Source organism: Uloborus diversus, chromosome 4 (assembly GCF_026930045.1).
Source record: "Uloborus diversus isolate 005 chromosome 4, Udiv.v.3.1, whole genome shotgun sequence".
Taxonomy (NCBI): Eukaryota; Metazoa; Arthropoda; class Arachnida; order Araneae; family Uloboridae; genus Uloborus; species Uloborus diversus.
Window position 1 is genome coordinate 16,955,632 of NC_072734.1, and position 27,392 is coordinate 16,983,023.

Sequence of the window (27,392 nt, forward strand, 5' to 3'; positions counted from 1 at the left end):
GTATTTCGGAATCCTCTTTCTGTAATGTCCAGAAACGTGTCTGAGTATTTCGGAATCCTCTTTCTGTAATATTCAGAAACGTTTCTGAGTATTTCGAAATCCTCTTTCCGTAATGTCCAGAAAAGTTTCTGAGTATTCTGTGCAGCTGTGGTTCATGAAAGTTTCGAAAACGTTTCCGAGTATTTCGGAATTCTCCAAACAATTTTCAAAAACGTTTCCGAGCATTTCGGAATCCTTTTTTCCGTGATTTTTTCTAAAACGTAATTCTTTATTATAGTATTGCATACCATATCAGTTTCAATTCTTTCATATCTAAGAGCAATAATACAAGCAATTTTAGAATCATTTGTGGATTTTTTTTTTTTTTTTTTTTTGAATTTCTAATGACAAATAGCATGGTTAACAGCATAACATATGCACAGTTATAAATTTTTGAAAAATTGTGAAATAATCTAGTAGTTTCATTATTAATCACAAAATCGTCGGGGAATTGGAGTGGGGGTACCTTCTGAAAGGTGGGGACTGTTTGTTAAACAATCTTAAACTTCAGTTTTTCTCTCAATATTTTCAAGACAAAACTATCAACATATTGTATTTTTAATGCAGAACTTAAAAACATATCTTGTATCAAACTTGATAGCTTTTATCTACGGATAAAATTTGGCAGGACTTACCTACCCTTCGCGTTCCGGAATTCGTTCACCTCAAGTCAATTTCTCTGACGAACAAAGTGTACCGAAAAGTACCAACAGAGAAATTGATGAATTTAAATATGACACCAAGTCCCCCTACTGGAACCATTCGGGTTGATTCTTCTGTTCTTGTCCTTTTCCAGCTCATCACAAATATAAATACTTATTCAAAATAGGTTACTGATATTATTTTTACAGTGTGCGCAAAATGCAATATATATTTTATTTGTTAAAACATTGAACTCTATTACATGATTATTCCATTTCATATATACGAGAATCCCCCCCCCCCACCATAAGAGTGATGGTGCACCCATAAAATGCTATAAAGCGCCCCCCCCCCTTAAAAAAGCAACCCCTGAAAATGTCAATGGCACAGTCTGCGTGGTGAACGCCCCTCGTCTTCTCCCCATATGTACATTGTATATTAATAACATAGTTTTTTAAAAATGATCACTTTTAAAACAATGACATGAAATAATATTACTTTTTCTTTTGGCATGTAAATGCAGCTGTTCCATTTACTGATTTTATTTTTACAGTGTGCGCAAAATGCATTATATATTTTATTTATTAAAACATTGAACTCTATTACATGATTATTCCATTTCATATATACGAGAACCCCCCCCCCCCCACCATAAGAGTGATGGTGCACCCATAAAATGCTATGAAGCGCCCAACCCCCCTTGAAAAAGCAACATCATATACATTATAAATCAAAGTATCATATACATTATAAATCAAAGTATCATATAAATTATAAGTCAAATACTTTAATATGGTGTAAAAATACAAAATTATTTTATTAAGTCTTTTTTTTTTTTTTTTGCTTTTGGTAAAATTGAGGCTCGTAAAACGAAAAAAATGAAGCCACTTTTAAATACATATATGTATCTATTTGTTAAAGAAATTAATACACATTTAACTAATTTAAAGCGTTTCGCTAATGCAAATATTCAAAGAGATATCGTCATTTAGATAATACTGAAGCACTATGTTCCTAATTACAAGAGATAGTTTTTTTTTTTTTTTTTTTTACTTCATACAATCTAGCTGCACTGTTTACAAGAGAATGAAAACATGCAACCTTAAAGACGAACTATCAAACCTGACAATTTGCATATTATAACATTTAATTCATAATGCTTGATACATAAATGTTCAGCCAAATATTAACTGAGATTGACACATAAAAACAAAGTACACAATAACACTTATTTAAAGTTTTTTATAATCTTCAATTCATAAATTTTACAGAATAAAACTAGACACACTTGCACTTTAAATATGTGTTCTATGTAATACAAAATATTTTCAATTGCAATAGTTCACAACGAAAAAATGATACTGAAGAAAATAGTTTTTTTTTAACGAGATTTATATGAACTAAATCTCTTTAAAGTAATAGAGTTGCAAAGCGACTTACCTATTCGTCGGTGGTGGTCTTTTGCAGGCTTTGGTCACCAAAAAGGTGATTTTTATGACAGAATAAAATTCTGCCAACAAAAATTACCCATTTGGTAGAAAGAAGAAAAGTATCCAAGAAAAAGGTAAATTACCTACACAAGTTATGCGACGCAATGAATTTACATGGCGTCCTCTCGGCAGTTATTTGGTTACATGAGTCAGCACGTGTTTTCATTGCGTGCTTTCGAAAGTTTCAGTTTGGATTTGCTGCTGGACTATAAAATTGCCGTGTGAGCTGCGCATGCGTCGACTCTTACTTTCTTGCTAAACGGAAAAGGGGTTTTGATTATAGCAGAAAACTGCGGAGGGCGTACGAATCTGTGTATTACGGAAAACTTTTTTGTATATTCAGAGAGTTTTCCGAGATTTTTTACAGTGTACGGGGAAACTGTAAGTCAATGTAGATTCCGTACTTGAAGGCGGATTTACTTCAAACAAATTTTGTTGGAAAGAGCTGTTGACGCCAAACTCCAGACTTCGACTCCGAGAATTTAGGGGCACTTGACTCCGACTCCGACTCCTGTGCCCGACAATTCATCGAACTCCGACTCCCCGACTTCGACTCTGACTGCGTAGCTTTGGCAAAAATTTATACACGGAGGACAAATGACTGGCTCTAGTCGACTCCGACTCCTTTACCCCAAAATGAGATTGACTCCGACTCCGACTCCGCAGCTATGGTTTTGACTGTGAAATAATTATTGTTGATCTGCCTTGTTTTTATTTTTACGCTAAAGTTTTAATTTAGGTATTCAGTTTTTGGCGAATAAAGTCGAAATCATTTATATTTCTACATAAAGATACGCGCAGACGATTTTTTTCTTTTTTTTTTGACAATGAAAATTATTTCTTTAAGTTGACATTTTATTGTTTTTATTTATTTTGGTAAGTGCATTAATTCATTTAAAAAATTGTTTTTGGCAACAGGGGAAAAAGAAACGATTTTTTTATATGATTTATTTATTTTAGTGAGCTTATTAATTTTAATTATTATTTTTTTTTTGTTTTGAAAGCTGTTAAAGATTTTTTTAATGGTAAAAAGTGTATTAGCTGCTTTGTTTAAAAGTTGCTGCTATTTTTTTTTACTCATCTAATTTTTTTAGATGAGTGAAAAATATTTTATTCCTAGAAATCAGCTTAAAGTATTTTAAAAATCTGTTTGAAACAATTTGCGATTTTAGCTATTTTTGAGAATCTTGATCAGGTACTAAAAAGTAGTATGGTTATACGGGAAAGTAGGCTCGTCTAGTTCTAGACAGAACTTCTTGTTTTATCCTTATTCGAAAGAACACCATCGAAGAAAAAACTTTATTTGAAAGGAAAAATTGTGTTATTTTTAATGGTATAAACGAAAAGAAGATGCGGTGTGACAAACTTGAGCCTTAGCGCTTTGAAAATGTGCTATTTTTCACTTGAACGGTTTTGATAGTCACCTTGAATAACAATATCTTCTAGAAAATAGATATTTAAGCTCTGTAACTGTAACCCATTAAAAACAAGCACTTTTACAATGGAATCACGCAGTACGAGCTTTTGAATTATTTTTGTTCAGATTTTATGACAACTTAAAATCCAGGATAAAATTTTCCCATCGCGATTTTCGCGAAGTTCACGCTCATGCCACACAAAATCTAACGAGCTCAAATTCACAAAAATACTTGAATATACTATCGGTTAAACATACTTTAAGCACCTAACATTTCAAGCTGCCAGTGCAATAAAATTTCCTGTAAACTTGGTGTAAACTTGGAAATTTGGCACAAAAAGCCAATTTGCCATCTTGGATCACATTTTTCGGAGATCCTAGATCCTCAGGATTTGGATCTAGGAAGCTGAAAATTTGCATAGGTTAATTTCAAAGGCATCTCTACGCTTCTATAAAATTTCATCCAAATCGGAGATGGTCGAGTGGGGACGATTTGAAAAATTAGGTCAGTTGACATGGAATGACTCATTGGTAGAGCTCAGAATTTATGAATGAGTTACATGATTAAAATATTTTTTCAATTAGGAAAAGAAACACTACAATAGTATCAATAATTCACTTAAAACATTACACAGGAAAAGTTTTTAAGCCTCAAAAATTAAAATGTCTGTTGATTTTTCAACAATTTTTTAGTTGCTTATAAATACTACTATGTGTTGACGTCAGACAGAGTTAGAACATTTAGACGCCCTTGACCAGGACTGCTCCATAAATTGGTCCTCACTTATTAAATATTGAAATTGTCCTTTCAGCTGCTGCCATAGATAAACGAAGAGTGCCTAGTATCAAGAGCAGAATATATGAAATTGACGTCAAAAATCGCAATTTTAGGCAAATTTTTGTAATATTGTAGAAAAAGGGGTTTGGTGTGCACTCCCAAAATGTTTTCAACATCGAAATCTCTTTTGAAATATCTTTGGTATTATTAGGGGATTAACAGCTTCTTCTGGATTTTTTTTTTTGAAATAGAAGCTTTTAAAACGCAATTTTAGGTTATCTTTGGAGACATTAGGTGAGAAGGAGGTGGTTTGGGATCGATCTAGGAAAAAATATGAAGTTGAAATCCTGAAGGCACAGTTTCAAGCTATTTTTGATTGTATAAAATTTGCATTATTTTAGTCAACAGATAAAATTATTCAAATTATATTAGTGACTCACCCTGATGGGTAGTACCGCTCAGATTAGTATACGAAAGAAGAAGTAAATTTATTTTTAAATTTGAAAATGCGTTAGTTTTATCGATTTTTTAAAGAACAAATTTGAAAGGTGTGAAAGAAAAACATGCAAGTCTTATGAATCCCTGAGAGAGCTCCGAGGAACCGTGGGGTTTCGCGGAACACAAATTAAGAAACGCTGGGTTAGTTCATACTTTAATATAAAAGACAAACTTTGCCGCAACAAGGGTGATTTAGGTATTATACTCAAAAGTATCAAAAATCTTTTTAATATTACAAGATGGTTTTTTTCTCAATTTAATTATGAAGCAACGGCAGGAGCAAATATAACAAAATTTATCATACAAAGTTTAATGATGATGCTGATCACAAACAAGTGATAAAAAAGGGTGTTCTCAGAGAACATGTTAAGGTTGATTCATATTTTAATATAACGACGACCCCTAATGACATATAAATGAAAGAATGGGGTTGTTTCTATCCGTCAAATGTACTACTTTTAGTCACTGAAGTTGATAGAATGAGCAAAAGTAATAATAATAATAATAATAATAATAATAATAATAATAATAATAATAATAATAATAATAATAATAATAATAATAACATGGAGCGAGGAAAATCTTTTAATTTCAAAACGTTCGGTTTTTAATTATTTTTTTAAACTGTCCTATTTTTCAAATAAGGTGTGATCTTTATGACGTTACAAGTGATGAACTTTGTCGCGCAACTCTACTGGCGCACTGAATGCTTACGCTTGCTGTCTATCGCGTTTCCAGATTCTGATAATTTAGAAGCGAATTTAATATTGTGCTCTACGCTTGCTATCAACTATATCATTGCCCGTTCATGTGTGAAAAGATGCAAATTAAATATTGCGCTCTGTTCATCACTTGTGATGTCATGCGCAGAAGCGAAAAAAATGAAATTGAATCTGCGCACTGGTTAAAATACGTTTTAAAAAATATTAAACTTCGTCAAATTATTTAAAAAATGTTAAAATCCTATGTTTTTAAGCATAACGCTTTTTTAGAAAAAAATTACTTTTAAAATTTTGGAAACGACCCCTTTATGTCGAGTTTCTTATTTCTGTTGAAATACTTTGCACTTGTCCCTAGTCTTAATAGTCTTTGAATACGAACGAGAATTTCGTTTGTGTTTTTTTCTTCTATGACTGTACCATAGACATATAAACACAGATAGCTTTTGTTAACTGTTTTATCCTGCCCGAGGACCTGTTACAATTAAATTACTCGTAATTAAAAAATCGAAAAAATTTGAAGTCATCTCGCGCAATGTTCCATATGACTTGCTTTTCTCGAAACCTATGATTTTTTAGCTTAGATAATTTTGACATTTTGATAACTGTTGATTTTTGATTACGTTCAACGGTTAAAAAACCAACACAATAAAATCGGTACGAGGAGCAACATTTTGATAAAAGAATGGGGATGTATTTAAAAACTTCTTAAACATCTGTTACCCTGATAATTGTTATCAAACGATTATTTACTGACACATCCTCTTTCCTAATTTTTTAGTAGCTTTTAGATATACTCTACTAAGAACGTACAAAGATTTCTGCAGTAAGTATTTTCATTGTTATTCATGACTTGCAAAATTATATGGCATGCAAATAATAATGGTATTGGAAATTATCTCGAAGGTACAAGGTTAAGGGGTTACAGACCTCAAAAATGATGAAACGATCAAAAAAAAATTTCATTGCTTATTTCAAAACTAAAAACTATTCTGAACACAGGGGAAAAGTTTCATTGCTTTAGTTCAAATATTTAAACAGTTATGAGTCGTTTTAGGCCATGCTCGCTATGTGTTCTTATGCAAAAGAAAAACTTTAAATTGCCTTTTCTCGATGATGTTTTTTTTGCGTTTTCATATCATTAGAATCCCTAAGGATTTTTTTCTATTAAAGATACAGCTTCAAAGTAATACGTTTTGCAATTGGGATAACATATTAGACAAAACTGTGCATTGGATAAGCATTTTATAAATTACCCAAACGTTTAGAGCATGTTAAACCTTTAAAATCCAAATTTTTTTTAAAAAAAACTTTGATTTTTTACATAATCAATCACAGAAAATTTTCTAATAAACTCATAAGCAAATGAATGCACAGATTTTTAGAGATGATTATAGTGATCGTTTAGCAAAAAACGTTTTTTAAATTAGTGCAAAAATGAAAAAGCCTTAGAAATTTTCAAAAAATTGAAAATTTCCTCAATGTTTTGAATTTTTTAAAAAATGTAGACAATATTTTTAAGTTTTAAAAATAAATTATTGATTACGAAATAAGTATGCATGTTATGGTTTCAAAGAAATATAAAATTTACTTAAATTAAGAAAAAATGTTTGAAAGGTACTGTCACCCCTTATTAGTCGCTTTCGAAAATAAACTTCCTCACAGTTGGGTTCCCAGTTCTTAGAGCGGTGTTCCTTCGCCACAAACATGCTGGGGTACCCCGATGAGAGGTTCCGGGAGATCACTGTGACTTCCAAAAATTTCCTTATTCGGCAAATTTTGTCACAATTTGGAGTTATATTCGGCAAAATTAATTTCTTTTGGCAAAATTCGGAGTTGTATTCGGCAAAATTATCATGATTTGGCAAAATGCGGAGTTGTATTCGACAAAATTATCATGATTTGGCAAAATGTGGAGTAGCATTCGGCAAAATTATCATGATTTGGCAAAATGTGGAGTAGCATTCGGCAAAATTATCATGATTTGGCAAAATGTGGAGTTGCATTCGGCAAAACTATCATGATTTGGCAAAATGTGGAGTTGCATTCGGCAAAGCTATCATGATTTGGCAAAATGCGGAGTTGTATTCGACAAAATTATCATGATTTGGCAAAATGCGGAGTTGCATTCGGCAAAATTATCATGATTTGGCAAAATGTGGAGTTGCATTCGGCAAAACGATCATGATTTGGCAAAATGCGGAGTTGCATTCGACAAAATTATCATGATTTGGCAAAATGCGGAGTTGTATTCGACAAAATTATCATGATTTGGCAAAATGTGGAGTTGCATTCGGCAAAACTATCATGATTTCGCAAAATGTGGAGTTGCATTCGGCAAAACTATCATCATTCGGCGAAATTCGGAGCGCCTTTCGGCATTTAAAATTCTCTGTCCTGCCAAACATTTTAGTTTGCGGCCTGATCGGTAAGGCGTCGGACTCGTAACCGAAGGGGCTTAGGTTCGATCTCAGCCGGTTGAAGTTCGTCCGTGTTCGTTAATGGTGGCTGGGGCACGTTAAATATTTTCGTGGTCACAGAGTCCTCCAAGTGAATCAATACTTCCGGGGGTGCTGGACTAAAGATTTGCTCGGCTTTTGGTCTGGATCAAAAAATCAAAACTGTCGTCAGGGTTCCATCGAACAGGTTAAATCACAAACATTGATAGGTACGGGGGGTCCTGGAGTGTGAAGTATTAAATGGTTCTGCGGACTTAATACAAGTTAATAACTTAGAGCTCAGATTATATGCAACCGCAATATGCATATGCAACTGCATATTTTTATTTCCTTTGACCTTAGTGCATATAAATGCATAAAAACAGCAAATTTGTAACATAAATACTGTAACGGATTCGGTGCGACTTCCACTTTCTTGAAATGAAGACACAGTTCTTGATAAAAACACAGGAAATTTATTTACACTATGTACAGGAAAGATCGTCAACAACTGCTAAATTATTCATCAGCAATTAAGCAATTATCACACAACACCGTAAACTCAACGTTTACACACGTATTTACTTCCAAATACGAAAACAACACAGCGAAATGCCTCGCTATAAACAGAGCTAATACACACTCTCAGTACAAATTCTCAATCGAAACTCCACTCTTTATCCCGCGTAACGGTTTATATACACACCGAAAAGAAATCTCTCAAATATTCCACACGCTTCTGGAAAATAGTAGACCGTTATCAAATTTTATCAATGAACAAAAAGGAAATAGGGGGGTCGTATACTTTAGCCATATGAAAAGGAGTTGTATATTCATTACGGGAAACTATTTACAGGTTACGTTACTAAAATAATTACTATTTACAGGATTTGTAACATTGCCCCCTTCCTAAGGACTGCACGTCCCGGGCAGTACAATCCCCAGAAAGGGTGCCAAACGTCTATCACAAGTTCACAATTACACACTAATTAATAACTAACAGATACAGAAAACACAATAATAACAAGAAATATTACTAAACATTAAAAGCAAAAATTATCTACAACTTTTATGTTATCAACCATGGTTGTTTACGTAATACTCATGAACTATGGCCATAGTAGGGGGCTAACCGATCATAATGAACAACCCTAGGTTTTGCATTAGGTGATTTTTGGATCCTCACTACGACGTCATTCAGTCGGTTAAGGACTTTGCAGGGTCCATCCCAATGCGACTGCAACTTGGGTGAAACACCTTTCCGCCGGATGGGATTCCATAACCAAACCTTGTCGCCTTCGTTGAATTCATGTCCAGTAGACCTTGTGTCGTATCGGGTCTTCATCTTCTCCGCCGCGATGTTGATTCGCTCTCGTGCGAAGTTATGAACGTCTTCCAACCGGGCCTGGAGATCCTGGATGTACTCCTCAGGCGATGCAGGCGCATCCGGAGGACGACCGAAGACGAGATCACAAGGTAGCCTTAGCTCTCGTCCGAAGAGCATCTGAGATGGGGCATATCCGGTAGTCTCGTGGACAGCACTGCAGTAGGCCAGCAGGAACAAAGGTAGCTTCTTGTCCCAATCCTGTTTATTTCTGGATACCATAAGCGAGAGATTATTCAGGATTGTGCGGTTAAATCTCTCCACCATGCCGTCCGATTGTGGGTGAAGTGGTGTTGTCCTAGTTTTCTCAATTCCGAAAATTTGACATAGGCCCTTAAACACAGCAGAGATGAAATTCCTCCCTTGATCGGAATGAATCTGCAAAGGTGTTCCATATCTCGAGATCCAATGTTGGACTAGAGTCTCTGCTACGGTGGTAGCTTCTTGATCTGGAATGGGATACGCTTCGGGCCATTTGGTGAAATAGTCGATGGAAACAAGAATGTATTTGTTCCCATCAGCCGTTCTTGGTAGAGGACCCAGGATGTCGATCCCAATTCGTTCGAAAGGAGCTCCAACGTTGTACAGATGTAGCTTCCCTCTGCTTCTTTTCTTCGGTCCTTTACGAGCAGCACAGGCGTCACAAGAATGGCACCACTTCTCCACGTCATCCTTCGCCTTGCTCCAGAAGAAGCACTCCCGAACTTTATTGTGGGTTTTCAAGACACCAAAATGTCCTCCAGTCGCACTACTATGTATTTCTTTCAGAACATCTGAAATCCTTGATCGGGGAAGTAGTAACTGCCACCTAGATGTTTTGCCGTCGTCAGATACCCATTTTTGGTGTAGCACGCCGTTCCGTAAATGGAGCGAGTTCCATAAAGCCCAGTATCTTTTTGTTGCAGGACTGAAGATGGAAACGTCCTGCCAGCTAGGTCGCCGACTGTCACTTTCCATGAACTCCAAAATTGGTTTTATGTCGGGGTCTTCAAGTTGATCTTTTCGAACTTGGTCGTCACTCCATGGATCAGGTTCTGATGATATTGGAGTCACTGTCACCTGATAGGCGGTAGGGCTAGTCGTTCCATACTGTTTCTCGATTCGGGAACAATAGTGGCAGTTCTCAGGACAGGGTCTCCTTGATAAAGCGTCAGCATTACCGTGAGATAACCCTTTTCGATGCTTGATCTCCATGTCATATTCCTGGAGCCGCTGTATCCATCTGGCTATCTGGCCTTCCGGATTTTTGAAGTTCAAAAGCCAAGTTAATGAGGCATGATCTGTCCGAAGCAGAAATTTTCGGCCGTAGAGGTAATGATGGAAGTGTTCTACAGCTTTCACTATGGCCAGTAACTCCTTTCTAGTGACGCAGTAATTTCGCTCCGACTTTGAAAAGCATTTGCTCCAGTAAGCGATGACATGTTCATTTCCGTCAATTTCTTGAGATAAAACAGCTCCGATGCCCTCGTTGCTCGCATCAGTGTCCAGGATGAAGGATTTTTCAGGCTGAGGATAGGCGAGGATAGGCGTTGATGTTAAAGCCTCCTTCAGTCGTAGAAATGCATCTTCGCATTCTTTGGACCATTCAAACTTTTGCTTGCTCTCCGTCAGCTTATGCAAAGGTCGTGCAATGTTGGAAAAACCCTTTACGAACTTCCTGTAGTACGTGCAGAGTCCCAATAAACTTCGCAGCTGATGGATGTTTTCGGGACGACTCCAACTCTTGACCGCACATACCTTTTCTGGATCGGTTTGAACACCCTCAGAAGAGATGATGTGACCAAGGTAGTTCACTTCCCGGCGGAACAGATTACATTTGGACGGGCTTAACTTCAGATTGGCTTCCTTAAGCTTTTGCAGCACTTTCCTAAGATTAGCCAGATGTTCATCGAAGCTGCGTCCCACAATGATGATATCGTCTAAGTAGACCAGACACGATTCGTAGGAAAGTCCTCTTAACACTGTCTCCATAAGACGCTCGAACGTAGCTGGTGCATTGCAGAGGCCGAAGGGCATCACTTTAAACTGCCATAAGCCTTGTCCAGTTGTAAACGCTGTCTTCTGTCGGTCATCAGGGTGTATCTCAACCTGCCAGTAGCCGCTCTTCAAGTCCAGGGTCGAAAACCACTTGTGTTCGGAAAGAGTGTCCAAGGTGTCGTCTATCCGTGGAAGAGGGTAACTGTCTTTCTTGGTGATTTCATTCAGCCGTCGGTAATCGACACAAAATCTAGTGGAGCCATCTTTCTTTCGGACCAAGACGATGGGAGAGGCCCAAGGAGTGGACGAGGGTTCGATGACATCATTCTCCTGCATCTCTTTCAGGAGGGTCTCAACCTCTTCCTTTTTGGCGAACGGTAGTCGTCTTGGATGCTGTTTAATAGGGAGGTGTTCTCCAGTGTAGATCCTATGCTGCGTTAAATTCGTCCGGCCCACATCCTCCGATGTAGATGAAAACAGATGCTTGAAGTCGTCCACTAATTGTTCCGCAGCAGTTCTTTGATCTTTCGATAATGGCGCACTCCCAATTAACTTCGATGTCAATGAGTCAGAAGACACAGTCTCGGGGAAATTGATTCTTCTAATAATGCAGTTTACTGGAGTACAAGTTGCCAACACTTCACCTTTTCGGATATTCCTTGGCCTTTCACTCACTTTGGCGACTCTCACAGGAATTACATCCTTAGAAAGGTCCACAAGCGTAGATGCTACCAGCACTCCTTTTAGGCTATTGCTTAAGTTGGGGTATTCAATGAGTCCAAATCGAAAACTATTGCTTTCTTCAATGGAGCCAGGTATTAATGATTCTGACCTTGAGGGAATCGATAAATCTGTTTGGGCTATTATTTGATGAGCGGATTTTACATCACTTTCTGCAGGGAAAACGGCTACGTCTTCTCTCATCGAGTGCAGTTCATTAGTCTTGAAGTCGAGAGTGAAGTCATATTTCTTCAAAAAGTCCAATCCGAGAATGAAGGGGTCCGTGATATTAGCGACGAATGCCGTATGATGGTAGGTGGCATTCCCAAACACTATTTCCAGGTCTACTTTACCGTCAATCTCGATTTTGTCACCTGTCACAGTCTGGAGACTTACGCGTGGCGATGTCCACAGCAGTTTCAATCCAAATTCACGAGCCACATCTGTCCTAATGATTGTCACATTGACTCCAGTGTCGACAATCAGTCTGCAGGGGTTCCCATTTACATATGCGTAAATGAAAAGTCCATCACTGCCACTACTAGAAGAGGAAACCACCACCAGAGCTCTGGTGGTGGTGATTTCCTTCCCTCACGTAGCTTGGCGAGCCGGACAACTCCTTCGCAGGTGTCCTTCACTACCGCATTTCCAGCACTTCTGCTCTTGTTTCTTTTGGGCTGTTATGCTGTTCAGATGTCTTGCCAAGTCACCGAGTTGTCTCTCAAGTTCAGCGAGATGGGACGACCTGGAATCAGACTTATCAGCTTCCAGAGTTCGGATGGGATGGCGATTCACACGGGTTGCTTGCTGGGCGGCCTCCAACTTCATCGCATACACAACAGCAGAATTCAGGTCTTTGACATCCGCCATCCGTAAAGCTTTCTGGATTTCCGGATCTCGAACCCCGTCGATGTAGTAGTTGAGTGACAGGTTGTCTCGAACATCCGCAGGGCAGTCGCAAAAAGCAAGATGAGACAGTCTCTCGATGTCCGCCGCAAGCTCTTGCAGGGTTTTCCCGGTTTTCTGGAAACGGGACTTCAACTGGAGTCGGCTGAAATCTTTCTGGCACTTCTCACCGAAGCGAAACTCCAACGCAGATGTGAGGGCGGCGAAATCCAGGCGCTGGCTGTCCGGAAGGGTCTGAAGAATGTCCGCTGCGTCACCTCTCAAGGATGCTGCAAGATGGCAGGCCTTGGTAGCAGAGTCCCATCCGTTCGCTTCCGCCACTATCATGAATTGAGTTTTGTAAACCTGCCACGAAGTTTTCCCATCATATGTTGCAAGTTTAACGGACGGTCGAGCAACCGATGTGGGAGCGCCAAACTGTACAGAGCTGCTTTCCGCGGTCGCCAATCTCCTTTCCAGGTCTTTAAAGATGTCTTCTTTAGGTTGATGAAATTTCTTCTTCTTCCAATTTATTTTCTACAGCATTACATCGGCCTTCAACGGTACTCAATTTTTCTTCAAATTTCTCTTCGATTTTATTTTCCACTGCGATGAATCGGCCTTCAACTGCTTCAAACTTTCCTTCAATAGCATCAACTCGATGCTCTATCTCATTAAATTTATTTTCCATCACAGTCTTTACCGAAGTAAGATCGTTTTAAATTTCCTCTTGGTTAGAAGCTAAATCATTTTTCAGCACCATTAAATCACTTTTCAATTGTTCTTGATTAGCCGCAATGTCATTTTTTAATTGTTCTTGATTAGCCGCCATATCATTTTTTAATTGTTCTTGATTTGCAGTAAAACTTGCAGTCAAATCACTTTTTAATTGTTCTTGATTAGCCGCCATATCATTTTTTATTTGTTCTTGATTAGCCGCCATATCACCCTTCACAGAGTTGATTGCGTCAAGAAGTTGCTTTAATTGTTCATCCATTGCGCGAGTAATCACCATAAAAATAAAGTCCAAATTCAAAAAGTTTTTATGAAAAAAATGTCCAAAGTCACACTTACTCCAAGAAAGTCCAGAAGAAGCCCCACGTTGGGCGCCAAATTGTAACGGATTCGGTGCGACTTCCACTTTCTTGAAATGAAGACACAGTTCTTGATAAAAACACAGGAAATTTATTTACACTATGTACAGGAAAGAAGACTACAACAACTGCTAAATTATTCATCAGCAATTAAGCAATTATCACACAACACCGTAAACTCAACGTTTACACACGTATTTACTTCCAAATACGAAAACAACACAGCGAAATGCCTCGCTATAAACAGAGCAAATACGCTCTCCGTTCGAAATCTCAATCGAAACTCCACTCTTTATCCCGCGTAACGGTTTATATACACACCGAAAAGAAATCTCTCAAATATTCCACACGCTTCTGGAAAATAGTAGACCGTTATCAAATTTTATCAATGAACAAAAAGGAAATAGGGGGGTCGTATACTTTAGCCATATGAAAAGGGGTTGTATATTCATTACGGGAAACTATTTACAGGTTACGTTACTACAATAATTACTATTTACAGGATTTGTAACAACACTTATGAACTCTCTCGCTGTCTATCCAGAGATTTCTAACGTAGAAGAAACAAAATTTGTTCATCTCACGATTTCCACCTGCATAATTGATTTTAAAACCTTATTCCGCTATTTGTTCGTTTAAATGTAAGCAATGCATTTTCTGAAGTATTTGCACTGACGGCTCATCCATTTTGAAGGCCACATACATCCGAAATTAATAAAGAACTAGCCACCAGGGCGGCAATGATTCGCCGCCTTCAGCGGTGTACTTTGGGGGACTTCGCCCCGTTCTTGCCGCCGGTGTAAATAGTTAGTTAGGGTCGCGTTTATAAAATTAAAAAAAAAATAATACAGAAATAGAAAGGTCAACCATTACCGATTAAGAAGTGAAAATTTTTCTCTACTTAAATAAACAAAAATTATGAAGAGCATACTTTTAAATTTTTAGTGCAAACTTTAAAAGTTAGATGAAACCTGAAAGCCTCAAGAAATAAATTATCTGTCCAGTCGCAAATGAACGCAATACTGAGTATCAAATAAAAGATACTATACAAAAATCGAAAATCATAATTTTAAAGAGAAGAAAAAAAAAAGTTTTTTTTTTCTTTTTAAATCAGACAAAATGAAAAAAGAAATTATATTTTAAATGAATTCATTTGAATATGTTTTTTATAAGATACTCCTCAGTTAGATGTGATTTAATGCATAATCATTTTATAGTACAGGTCTGCAACCAAAAAGGTGGATGAGATTTTTTTTTTCTGTTCCATATGTGGATTTTTATTCACTGAAACCGGAAAACACAGTAAAAAAAATTTCCAGCAGGTCAATTATTTATTTATTTATTTTATTATTTTCATTTATTTATTATTATTATTATTATTATTATTATTATTATTATTATTATTATTATTATTATTATTATTATTATTATTATTATTATTATTATTATTATTATTATTTTATTTTTTTATTTATTTTTTTTTGCGAAACGCATACATTCATTTACTCATGTTTCATTAATTCTTCGAAAAGGAGCCTCAAAGCAGTCTTGTTGCATAATGGCAGCACATTTGCATCACTTCCTATGGGACACTCGGTACATTTGGAAGAAAAATATAATTCTTTGGCTATGATTCTTCAGAAAGTTAACTGTCAAAAACATCAATGGATGGTTTGTGGCGACTTCAAAATACTAGCTATGCTGTTGGGCCAGCAGGTTATACGAAATATCCCTGCTTCTTATGCCTGTCCGTGAAAAGGTTTATGACCACCTCTACACATTAAATCATGCCTTATGAAGCAGCTTGTAAAATCACTGCCAAAAGATGGGAAATGTTTCACATATCTGTGTTTCAAATTCCCAAGACTGCAGTCAAGTTGAAAGAAAGAGTTTTTACTGGTACCGACATACAAAAATTGTTATCCAATCCACTCTTTTCAGAAGCATGAAAATTCGTCAAAGATGTTTTGCAAACACGTTTTTGGGGAACACTAAAGACCATCGCTACAAAACCATTGTACAACGCATGTTGGCAGTATACAAAGCTCAAAGTTGCAAGATGAACTTAAAGGTCTATTTCTTACTCACCTATTGGGAGCCTATAGTGATAAGCAAGGTAAACGAAATCGATCTCACTAGGTGTACGTGATGCATATCAACAACCTTTACTCAGCTAGGAACCTTGCAATAGTTCAGGAACTTGTGATTGGCAAGCCGGTTGCAAATGCGTCCGGTGGTTCTCCCCCCCCCCCCCCATCCAAAGCATGTGAACAAACTTGGTTCCTCAGAAATTCTGAATCTACGTTTGAATGTTATTACCAGTATTACCAGTACCCCCCCTCCCCCTCCTCGAAGAATGTCTAGGAGATCTTTTTTAAAAAAGAAACAAGAATTAGAGCATGCTACAGAAGCGTTTAAGAGGATGACTGACGTTCTCACGTGGTAGCCAATCAGCAGACTCTACATTTTTACGTGGTCTCTAGCAAAGTAAAAGTTGTTTATATGTGTCCGGCATAGCGAAAAACGCTACTAACGAATATGAAATGTAAATATGCTGACTCCCTACTGCTAGATGATCAAGCAGGAAACGGAAAACAGAAAGCGTAAGCGTGTTCGGAGGAGTATCAAAAAGAAGAAGAAAAAGTTTCACAGACAACAAGAATGAATACAGAATGTGAATTATATCATAAACAAGTTATTTGCTTATTCTAAGAAATAATTCTGCTTATTCTGAGAGGGAAGTAGTTTAAAAGGTGGCCACTTGTAAAAACGTTCGTATGAGATGATCGCAAATAAATCCAATAAGATCGCTTAAAAAATCAGGGTCAAGTAAGCAGTACATTACGTATCAAAGAGAAATTATGTTCCAATCAATTTCGTTCGCTTGAAAAATAGGACTCGACCGATGCATCGGCCTGGCCGATGCATCGGCGCCGATGGTTCAACAATTTAGCCTTCGGCATCGGCATCGGCGGCCGATGCTAACTTGCAGGAAACATCGGCCCATCGGCCTTAAAAACATCGAAAAGCCGATGGAATTGGCCGATGTTTTTGAAAAAAAAAAGGACCTTTGTTGTTTTACTTTTTAATGCAAAGTAAAGGGAGTTATTGTTTTCAAACACAATTGTTTACTTAAATTTCAGTATGAATTTTTATTTTAGTCAACCCTGAAAGAGTTTTTAATACTGCATTCAGGTACCAAACAAGTTAATTATTTCGTTGTTTCTTGCGGCTGAATGTACGTATGTATCGCTTATAAGTCATAACTCAAAAATGGTAAGCTGTAGAAGGTTAAATTTTCGCATGTGGGATGTGCGCACATTCCAGTTGTGCACTTCCCTTTCTCTTTTCGATCGGGTGTTCTAAAAAGCCTATTAACTGATTTTTTGTGGCTATTATGCAAAACTAATATAGCGTCTCAGACTGACGATCATTTGGTGATATATTGCAGAAGTGGAGACTATGGAAACAAATATGAGATGGCGAAACCGGTTTTGTTTCATTTTGTTAGATTCCCGTTGAACCGACGGTAATTTTTAATTTTTCGATATTTGTAATATGAACCACAGTAATGCAGTCTTTTCTGTATCGCTTCGGCGGAGCTACAAGTTTGGGGCCCGTCGAAATACATTTTGGGGCCCTATTTCTCTATCACAGAAGTTGTAAAACATTCATCATAAGAATTTTTGTAACTCCTACGGTGCCCCTATGGTTATGGAGCCTCTCGCGCAATTGCAATATTTGCCATATTTTAAATCCGCCACTGCACGTCAAAACAAACTCGGGTGCAAGTTTTAAAAGGGTTTTTCTGCTCAATGTTTATGATTATTTTGAACTCTATTTTTTACGACTATTTTTTGTATTTCCGAGAACACTTGCGTGCCCCTCCTCCCACTCCCTCAATTTCTGAAATTAATCTCTAGTTGCACTTCTGAATTGTTTAAAACTAGCACCATTCATAAAATTAGATATTTGTTTTTTCAAGCTTTATCTATTGCTTCGGAAAAATTTAGAGCATAATTGTAAGAAATTGATTAAAGACGTTTTGAATGTGACATAATTTGGAAAACAAAGGGATTTTTGACTTTTTTCTTCGGAAGTGCTGAAGTAGATTCAGAAACTCTCTTCCGAGGCGTTGGTGGTAGCGGTTCTGTACTAAAAAAATTAATCCGAAGTTGGGGCAGAAGTTTAACGTTGTGAGTTACTCCAAAATCAGAGGGTGACCCCCCTACCCACCCTCGTCGTTTCAAGCATTTCTTAAATATTTAGCGATTATTTATTTTGGTCAAGAAATGTCATTTTGCGTATTTCTTATACTTGTTTCACCTATATTTTGTAATGCGTCATCTTTTTTGCATCATAAATAGCGATCGATTTTTTTTCTGTTGTAAGTAACTATTTTTATGTATTTATATAAAATCAATGAATAAGTTATTTTCGTTTTCATCATATGTTTAATAATATGTTATAAAAAAGTTTCAAGGATTTTCTATTGTGAAATTTTTTAAATTTTAGAAAATTATTGTTAAATTGAAAAATTTAATTTGAACTTGTTTGCAGTGCTTCATAAAAAATTAAACAATCAAATTGTTCAATATTCCGTGTGCAAACATCAGATCAAGTAGTATATGTATTCAGTTATTAACTTGGTGTAAATATTGAGTTTGTTTATTGTAGCTGCGTTTTAAGAACCTCGCTATTTTCTTGGCTATTTCTTTTTTCCGCAAAATTTATGTCACTGTTATACATTTTACGAAAACTGCAAACTTTTCTATTCATAAATTTTAAATAAATATAAAAATATTCCTATTATGATTTAATATTGTAATTTATCTGTTACCTTTTTTTGTTTAATTTGATGACTAAAAAATGTCTACGTGCAATCTTTCCACTTTAATTACGTAATTTGTTGACGGTTTCATAGTTTTATTCTTAATTTTTTTTTTTGAATGATTAAACAACATAATTTAATGTTTTTTAACTATGTGTAGTTTACCTAAATCCATACATTATTACAATATTACTGAAATCCTAGTTATATGTTCAATTTAAAAAAAAGTCACTTGGTTATTAAACAGACTCTTTGTTTTTATTCCTTTTTCTTCTTTTTTTTTTTTTTTTTTTTTTTTGGCTGTTGTTCTTTGTCTTCCATCATACAGCAGTCAAAAAAGGAGAAGCATAACTACACCCTATACAGATTGTACGTAGTACGATCCAAAAGTTCGGGGGACAAGCTGTACAAAACCTTACCCAGAATAGTTCACATTACCAAAGCACATCCACCTTCAAAAGGTCATCTTCAGGGACTATGTACTTCTGCCAGTGTTCATATAAATCTTGTAATCACTCCTGGAAGCCATTTTTCGCTACCTTCTGTCATGCAGCTTTATCTTCTCCTGAGGGAAGAAAGCGACGTCCATGCAAATGTTTTTTTGCTGGGAACAGGTAAAAGTCACACGGAGTTAAGTCCGACGAAACGTTATGTTATTTGTTTGTCATATCAGAGTATTGGCCAATCGAACCGTGCATCCTCAACATGAAAGGCGTCTTCTTCCCCACGATGAAGTTGAAACAGCAGCGCAAGAGGCCTTACAGGAGGTTGCGATAAATGTCTTCCAGGAGTCCTTCTAAAAGCTATACGAACGTTGGCAGAAGTGCATGGTCGTTCAAGGTGACTATTTTGTAGATAGATGTACTTCGGTAATGTGAACTATTCACGGTAAATTTTTATACAACTTGTCCTCGAACTTTTAGATCATACTACGTACGTATGAGTTTTCAACTTACTATTTCATAACGTTTTTGAGTGACGTAAGTTTACACGCATGAGGACATCAGAAGAGAATTTGTGATAATTAACTAAGGAGGCGTTCAAAATGGATATTTCGGTCATCTATATGTTCTTAGGTACATATGCATGCACATATGCGCCGAAAAAACTTGTGAAGTTTAAATTGGGTGATCGTAAAATAAAAAGTTAGGTTGAAATCTGATTTTTTTTTTTGGATTACAATTCCTTATTCGTAGAAAGGAAGTAAAGTGAAATGAATCAATAATGATCCTTTAAATCCCTGACAATCTTATCAATTTATTTCTGTTAGATTTTTTTGCCATCGGCCAACAGCATCGGCCATCGGCCATCGGCAATCGGCCATCGGCCATCGGCAATCGGCCATTTGGAGGAAAACAATCGGCCATCGGCCATCGGCCATCTTTGAACAATCGGCCAACAATCGGCATCGGCCCATCGGCCAAAAAATGCCATCGGTCGAGCCCTATTGAAAAAGGGATTGCTCATAAAAAAACATACGTTCAAAATGATTTCCATTCAAAATAATTATTTATTGAATTTATTTATGGTAGAATCCATGTCAATTCAACAAGGGGTGTAACATGATGGTCTCGGATTTTTTTGAATTTAACATATGTTAAAATTTACAAAAAATTAAGAAATACGTTTTTTTTTTTGTTTTGAAAAAATTCCTGAAAATTCCTGGGCCAGGATGCATGCCGCTAAAGATGGCAGTCCTGTCATGATTTCTCACTTGGGATTTTCGTCAAAATTTTTCAAGTCCATTATCTCAGAAACGGTAGAACGTATATTGTTGCGATTTGTTTTATTTAAAAAGATATTTTTTCTTGCTGAAAAACATATGCAACATTTTGAAATATGTGCTTTAGTTTTTTTTCCACAGTCTTTAAAAAAAAAAAATTAAAATAATTTTTTTGATTTTTCTCAAAAAGGCCAATTTTAAAATTTTTTATATATTTTTACAGTTTATTAGTACCACTGAGAACTACGTTCCCTGAAAAGGAGAGCTTCCACTTTTTCTTTGAACAGATTTTAGAGGCATTTGAAAAAAAATGAGAATTTTTAAGGAACTCTTTACGTAATGGCTGACCAGAAAATTCAAAAAAAAAAAAAAAAAAATCGCAACACAAGTAGCCAGGGATAACGTTTAACTCAGTCATATAGCGAAACTTTCATTTGGAGTCGCCATTTTATCCAGGATATTGAATTCAATGAGAACAAGATGGCATATTGCGCTTAACGATTCCTTCGGTGCTGCGCTGAAAGGTTGGGTAGGGAAATGCAGAGAATCGGCTGGAGGCCGCGTTCTGGTTTTCATAAAATATATTTTCAAATAAAAAAAGAACCGACTTCAAAAAACAGAAGCAAAAAATATTGGGTCAAACTTACATACGATTTCCTACCCAAACGTATAAATCAAATTTACTTTACAATTACAGTACAAAAGTCAACTAAACTAAACACTCAATTAATTTTTAATAGCCTTTTGAAGTCGGGGCCGGCTATAAACTACTATCTAACGTAACTGACAACCCACCTGAGTTGAACGCTAATTTAACTAAACGTGAAATTAGTCTTTATATCTAAACCTACTCAGTTACGTTAGGAGGCCCCGACTTTAAAAGGTTATTAAAAATTAAGAGATCGTATATAATTAGTTAGGTTTTAAAATAATTCATCGTATAGTAATTAAAATCAGTGTTTATTTTATAATTGGGTGTTTAATTTAGTTGATTTTTGTACTGTAATTGTAAAATAAATTTGATTTATACGTTTGGGTAAGAAATCGTATGTAAGTATGTCCCATTATTTTTTTACTTTTTAGTTCCTCTTCGTTTTTTGAAGGCGGTTCTTGTTTTATTTAAAAATAATTTTTTTCTGCTTTTTAGTGTTGCAAATATAAAATAAGTACGTAGGGTAGAGTATATGGTACACTCCTTACGTACATCTCGAGTCAGAAAGTGTCTAACACAAACACATGAGTCTGAAAACAGCAAAGATGAGCAAAATAGAGAAAATAAAATAGAGCACAGCGTCTCGGAGACTTTCGAAGACTGTGAAGAAAGGCTTTTTCAAATGCACAATTTTTTACAAAGAAAATTGTCTTCATCATCAGTTTGACGTTATCAAAGTATGCTTTTCGAAAAAAAAAAAAAATCACGAGTCACTAAAAAATAACAGAAATCGCTTTAACTTAGCCCATAGAATTTGAAAAGTTTTCTTCATTTTTCAAGGATCCCATCTTCGGATACTGACTTGATGACCTGGGAAGTATATACCTTTTCAAAAGAGAGAAAAAAAAAAGAATTTTCCAAATGATCTATGTGTGTTTGAGTTTACGGGGGACACATGTAAAAAGATTCCAACGAATTGAGAACGTCTTTTTTTTAGTCTGTTAAAAAACCCTCTCCCCTAAATATTACCCTGTATTAGACAGTAGTAGTCATATCGCAAATTTTGCATAAAGACTTCTGAAGCGAACAGGAAATTAATTTAGTATCATTGCTTTAGTAGTATTTTGATCTTCATATCTACAAAATCACAGTAGATACTCTGTTTCTAGTGTGATGTTGAACGTGGCCAAGCAAGAAGAAATGCTACTTTTTTCACGAGTTACGTGACACGTTTTATTGTGAAATATAAAATAGTTAGGAAAATCATTGACATTTAAATGGTTCTAATTAAACTAGCGCACAAATAAATCTTGGAGAGGAACAAGGATCAGTTTTTAGTGTCAATCGTATAAAATGTTATGCATATTAAGATTTTTTCTTTTCTTAATCGTCTTCAAAAAGGCGGTCTCAATTCGTCGGAATCTTTTTATGTATTTCCCCCGTAAACTCAAACACGCATAAACCAATATGGAAAATTCTTTTTTTTTTCTCGTTTGAAAAGGTATATACTTCCTAGGTGATCACATGGTCATCAAGTCAATATCTGAAGATATGATCCTTGAAAAATCAAGAAAACTCTTCAATTTATATGGGCAAAGTTAAAGCGATTTCTGTTGTTTTTTAGTGACTCGTGATTTTTTTCGGAAAGCATACTTTGATAAAGTCAAACTGATGATGAAGACAACATTTTTTTTTGTAAATAATTTCGCATTTGAAAAAGCCTTTCTTCAGTCTTCGGAAATCTCCGAGACGTTGTGCTTTATTTCTTTCTCTATTTTGCTCATCTTTGCTGTTTTCAGACTCATGTGTTTGTGTTAGATACTTTCTGACTCGAGATGTACGTAAGGAGTGTACCATATACTCTACCCTACGTACTTATTTTATATTTGCAACACTCAAAAGCAGAAAATAAATTATTTTCAAATAAAAAAGAACCGCCTTCAAAAAACAAAGAGGAACTAAAAAGTAAAAAAATAATTGTTCATACTTGCATACGATTTCCTACCCAAACGTATAAATCAAATTTATTTTACAATTCGTGTAGAAAAATCAACTAAACTAAACACCCAATTATAAAATAAACACCGATTCTAATTACTATGCGATGAATTATTTTAATACCTAACTAATTATATGCGATCTCTTAATTTTTAATAACCATTTGAAGTCGGGGCCTCCTATAAACTACTACCTAATGTATATGACAACTTCACTTATCCTGAGTTAAATACTAATTTAACAGAACGCGAGTCTTTAAAACTAAACCAACTCAGTTACGTTAGGTAGTAGTTTATAGGAGGCCCCGACTTTAAATGGTTATTAAAAATTAAACGATCGTATATAATTAGTTAAGTATTAAAATAATTCATCGTATAGTAATTAGAATCGGTGTTTATTTTATAATTGGGTGCTTAGTTTAGTTGATTTTTGTACAGGAATTGTAAAATAAATTTGATTTATACGTTTGGGTAGGAAATCGTATGCAAGTATGAACAATTTTTTTTTTTACTTTTTAGATCTTTTCTGTTTTTTAAAGTCTTTTTTTATTTGAAAATACTTTATTTTTTGCTTTTTAGTGGTGTAAATATAAAATAAGTACGTAAGGTAGAGCATGGGGTGCACTCCTTACGTTTATCTAAAATGAGAAAGCGTCAAGCACAGGAGTCTGAAAACAGCTAAGATTGGCAAAATAGAGAAAACAAAATAGAGCACAGCGTCTCGGAGACTTCCGAAGACTGTGAAGAAAGGCTTTTTCAAATACGCAATTGTTTACAAAGAAAATTGTCTTCATCATCAGTTTGACGTTATCAAAGTATGCTTTTCGAAAAAAAAATCACGAGTCACTAAAAAAAAAACAGAAATCGCTTTAACTTAGCCCATAGAATTTGAAAAATTTTCTTGATTTTTCAAGGATCCCATCTTCGGATACTGACTTGATGACCATGAGATCCCCTGGGAAGTATATACCTTTTCAAAAGAGAGAGAAAAAAAGAATTTTCCAAATTGGTCTATGTGTGTTTGAGTTTACGGGGGACATATATAAAAAGATTCCAACGAATTGAGAACGTCTTTTTTTTAGTCGGTTAAAAAAAAGAAAAACTCTTAATGCGCATTACATTTTATGCGATTGGCACTAAAAACTGATCTTTGATCCTCTCCAAGATTTATTTGTGCGCTAGTTTAATTAGAACCATTTAAATGTCAATGGTTTTCCTAATTATTTTATATTTCACAATAATACGTGTTACGTAACTCGTGAAAAAGTAGCAATTCTCTTTACTTGGCCACGTTATAGATCTACACCACATTAGAAACAGAGTATTTACTGTAATGTTGTGTATATGAAGATCAAAATACTACTAAAGCAATGATACTAAATGAATTTCCTGCTTGCTTCAGAAGTTTGTACGCAAAATTTGCGATATGACTACTACTGTTTAATACAGGGTAATATTTAGGGGGCGGGGGGGTATTCCTCCAAAGCAAAAGCCCCCTAAAGAGAAAAAATACCCCTCAAACCCCCCTCCCATGCCCTTAACGGGCTCCCCCGATTAATATTAATGTTTTATGGTACTTTAACATTGAGTAAAAAAAGTACCTTTGTTTTATGGCACTATCTTTAACAATGGATTTTGTATTTAATCGTTTAATATTGAAATTAAATGAAGTTTATTGTTTTTTGCCCATAACTTTTTTTTGTAAAGAACAAATATGGTGAAGCGAAGGTTTGGGACCTAAGTTAGATCACTTCTCTCCATTAAACAAAAAACCATAAAATTCGATTCATTAAGTGAGACGCTTTTGAATTTACAAACAACAAATCGCGAGTATGAAATTTGAAGACTCCCCACGATTTCTCCAGGATCCCTCATATCCGGACTTGAAGACCATAAAACGACCGAGAGAAGTATACCGTATCAAATAGAAAAAGAATTTTTCTAATCGGTCGAGGCGTCTTCTAGTAAGCGGGGAGCATAGTACATAAAAAAAAAAGTTCCTACGAAGTCTATTAATTAGTATTGCCATAACTGTAAATTAAACAGACGACGCCATGAAATATTAAATCTAGAATACTTGTCAAACTTCATAAATCGGACACCATCAGTTACGATATATTTAGTAAGGAATATAAATTTAATTGTCGGATGGGGGGGGGGGATTTTTGTCTTCAAATCCCCTTGAATTAAACACTATATATATATATATATATATATATATATATATATATATATATATATATATATATATATATATATATATATATATATATATATATATATTTCAAAACTGAAATATTTAAAAAAAGAAAAAGAAAAAAAACTTTAATGACTAAATGAAGTTATTTATTAGCAAAAACAATTTATAATAATTCAATTAATTCAACAATTTTCGTAGCAAAATACATTTAATTTACTGGTTTGCTACATGAGTAATAAGTACATTAGTAAGATCATAATTAAAATTAACAGGCGCCGCAGTGAAAATCAAACATCCCGTGCGTGAGAATCAAATATTGTTCCAAGACAAGATTTCTCCGTCGAAAAAATGCATCGTTCACGCCAAAACCACGTGACCTCCTGTGACGTATCGCGCCGCTGACGAAAGCTGGTCTACGTAGCCACAACATATGAAATTTAAAGTTTCTTAGATTTCTCCGGGACCCCTTATCGGATCCAAATAAAACTAACATAGGACCATCTGGAAAGCATACCCTTCCAAACAAAAAAGAATTTTTCAAATTGGTCCCGTATTCTTGAAGTACATAAATAAAAAGCCACGAGACGAAATCATAACCTCCTTTTTTGAAGTTGGTTAAAAAATAAAGCTTCTGGATAAAGTGGAGACTGAAAATAAAAATTTCGCTATATAACTTAATTAAAAGTGTTCTCTGGTCACTTGTTGCAATTTTTTTTTTTAATTTTCAGGTCTGCCATTACGTAAAGAGTTCCTTAAATACCCTCATTTTTTCACATGCTTCTAAAATCTGTGAAACAAAAAAGTGAAAGCTTTCCTTTTCAGGGAACATAGTGCTTAGTGGTACTAATAAATTGCAAAAAAAAAAAAAAAAAAAAATGAAAATTTTTAAAATTGGCATTTTTGAAAAAAATTAAAAAAATTATTTTAAACTTTTTTCTCAAAAGACTGGAAAAAAAACTTAAGCACATATTTCAAAATGTTGCATATGTTTTTAAACAAGAGAAAATATCCTTTTAAATAAAACAAACCTCAACAATATATGTTCTACTGTTCCTGAGATAATGGACTTGAAAAATTTTGACGAAAATCCCAAATGAGAAATCATGACAGGACCGCCATCTTTGGCGACCTGTATCTTGGCTCAGGAATTTTTTTTGGACAAAAAAAAAGTATTTCTTAATTTTTTATGAATTGATACATATGTTAAATTTAAAAAAATCCGAGACCATCATGTTACACCCCTTGTTGAATTGACAGGGATTCTACCTTATGCTTTTTTTTTTCTTTTCTCCACTTTCAGTTTAGGCTGAAATACTTGGAATAATGCTTTACAATGTACTGTTTTTGGTTTGTCTCACCCTGTGTAATGGAAGGGTATGGCAGCCAAGTTCAAAGCATTTACAGGATGCTCAAAGGTGGACGAAACCGAAAGGAATCATCGAGAATCCAGTCGAACCGCCATTGTTGATGGGGTCATTCAACATCCAGACCTTAGGAAAGAATAAATTCACAAATGCAGGAATAATGTACATAATCGAAAAGGTATGTCGATCGATTTCCAATATTCATCTGTCATGCGACCCGTTTTTAAATTTTGAAGCTATGCTTTTTATGGGACGTTAGCGGCTGGAGTGAACTGAGGGGAAGAAAAAGAAACGTTCCAGCTTTGCTAACTTCAACGAGCATGCGCAGAGTGTTGTTTATATAAAATCGTTCAATACAAAGAGGTTGTTTCCTTCAGTCCAAAGTAGTACTTTTAGTTCACTGAAATCGAGAGAATAAGAAAAAAAAAAGGTAATAAAATAGAGCCAAAAAATCTTTATTTTCCTAACAAATATTTTTTATTTAATTTTTTGAAAATCTACAATTTTGGAAATAAGGCATGGTTTTTATAACGTCACAAGTGAT

At 35.3% G+C, this 27,392-nt stretch overlaps 1 protein-coding gene across 1 annotated transcript in view; it reads left to right on the top strand.

The window, feature by feature from the left end:
- Positions 1-6,369: 6,369 nt before the first annotated feature.
- LOC129220196 (deoxyribonuclease-1-like) overlaps positions 6,370-27,392 on the top strand; it is a 53,476-nt gene continuing 32,453 nt past the window's right edge. The window contains exons 1-2 of the mRNA XM_054854560.1: positions 6,370-6,409; positions 26,785-27,026. Of these exons, the coding sequence (XP_054710535.1) occupies positions 26,808-27,026 (219 nt within the window). The 5' untranslated portion in view covers positions 6,370-6,409; positions 26,785-26,807. The remainder of the gene's footprint in view (positions 6,410-26,784; positions 27,027-27,392) is intronic.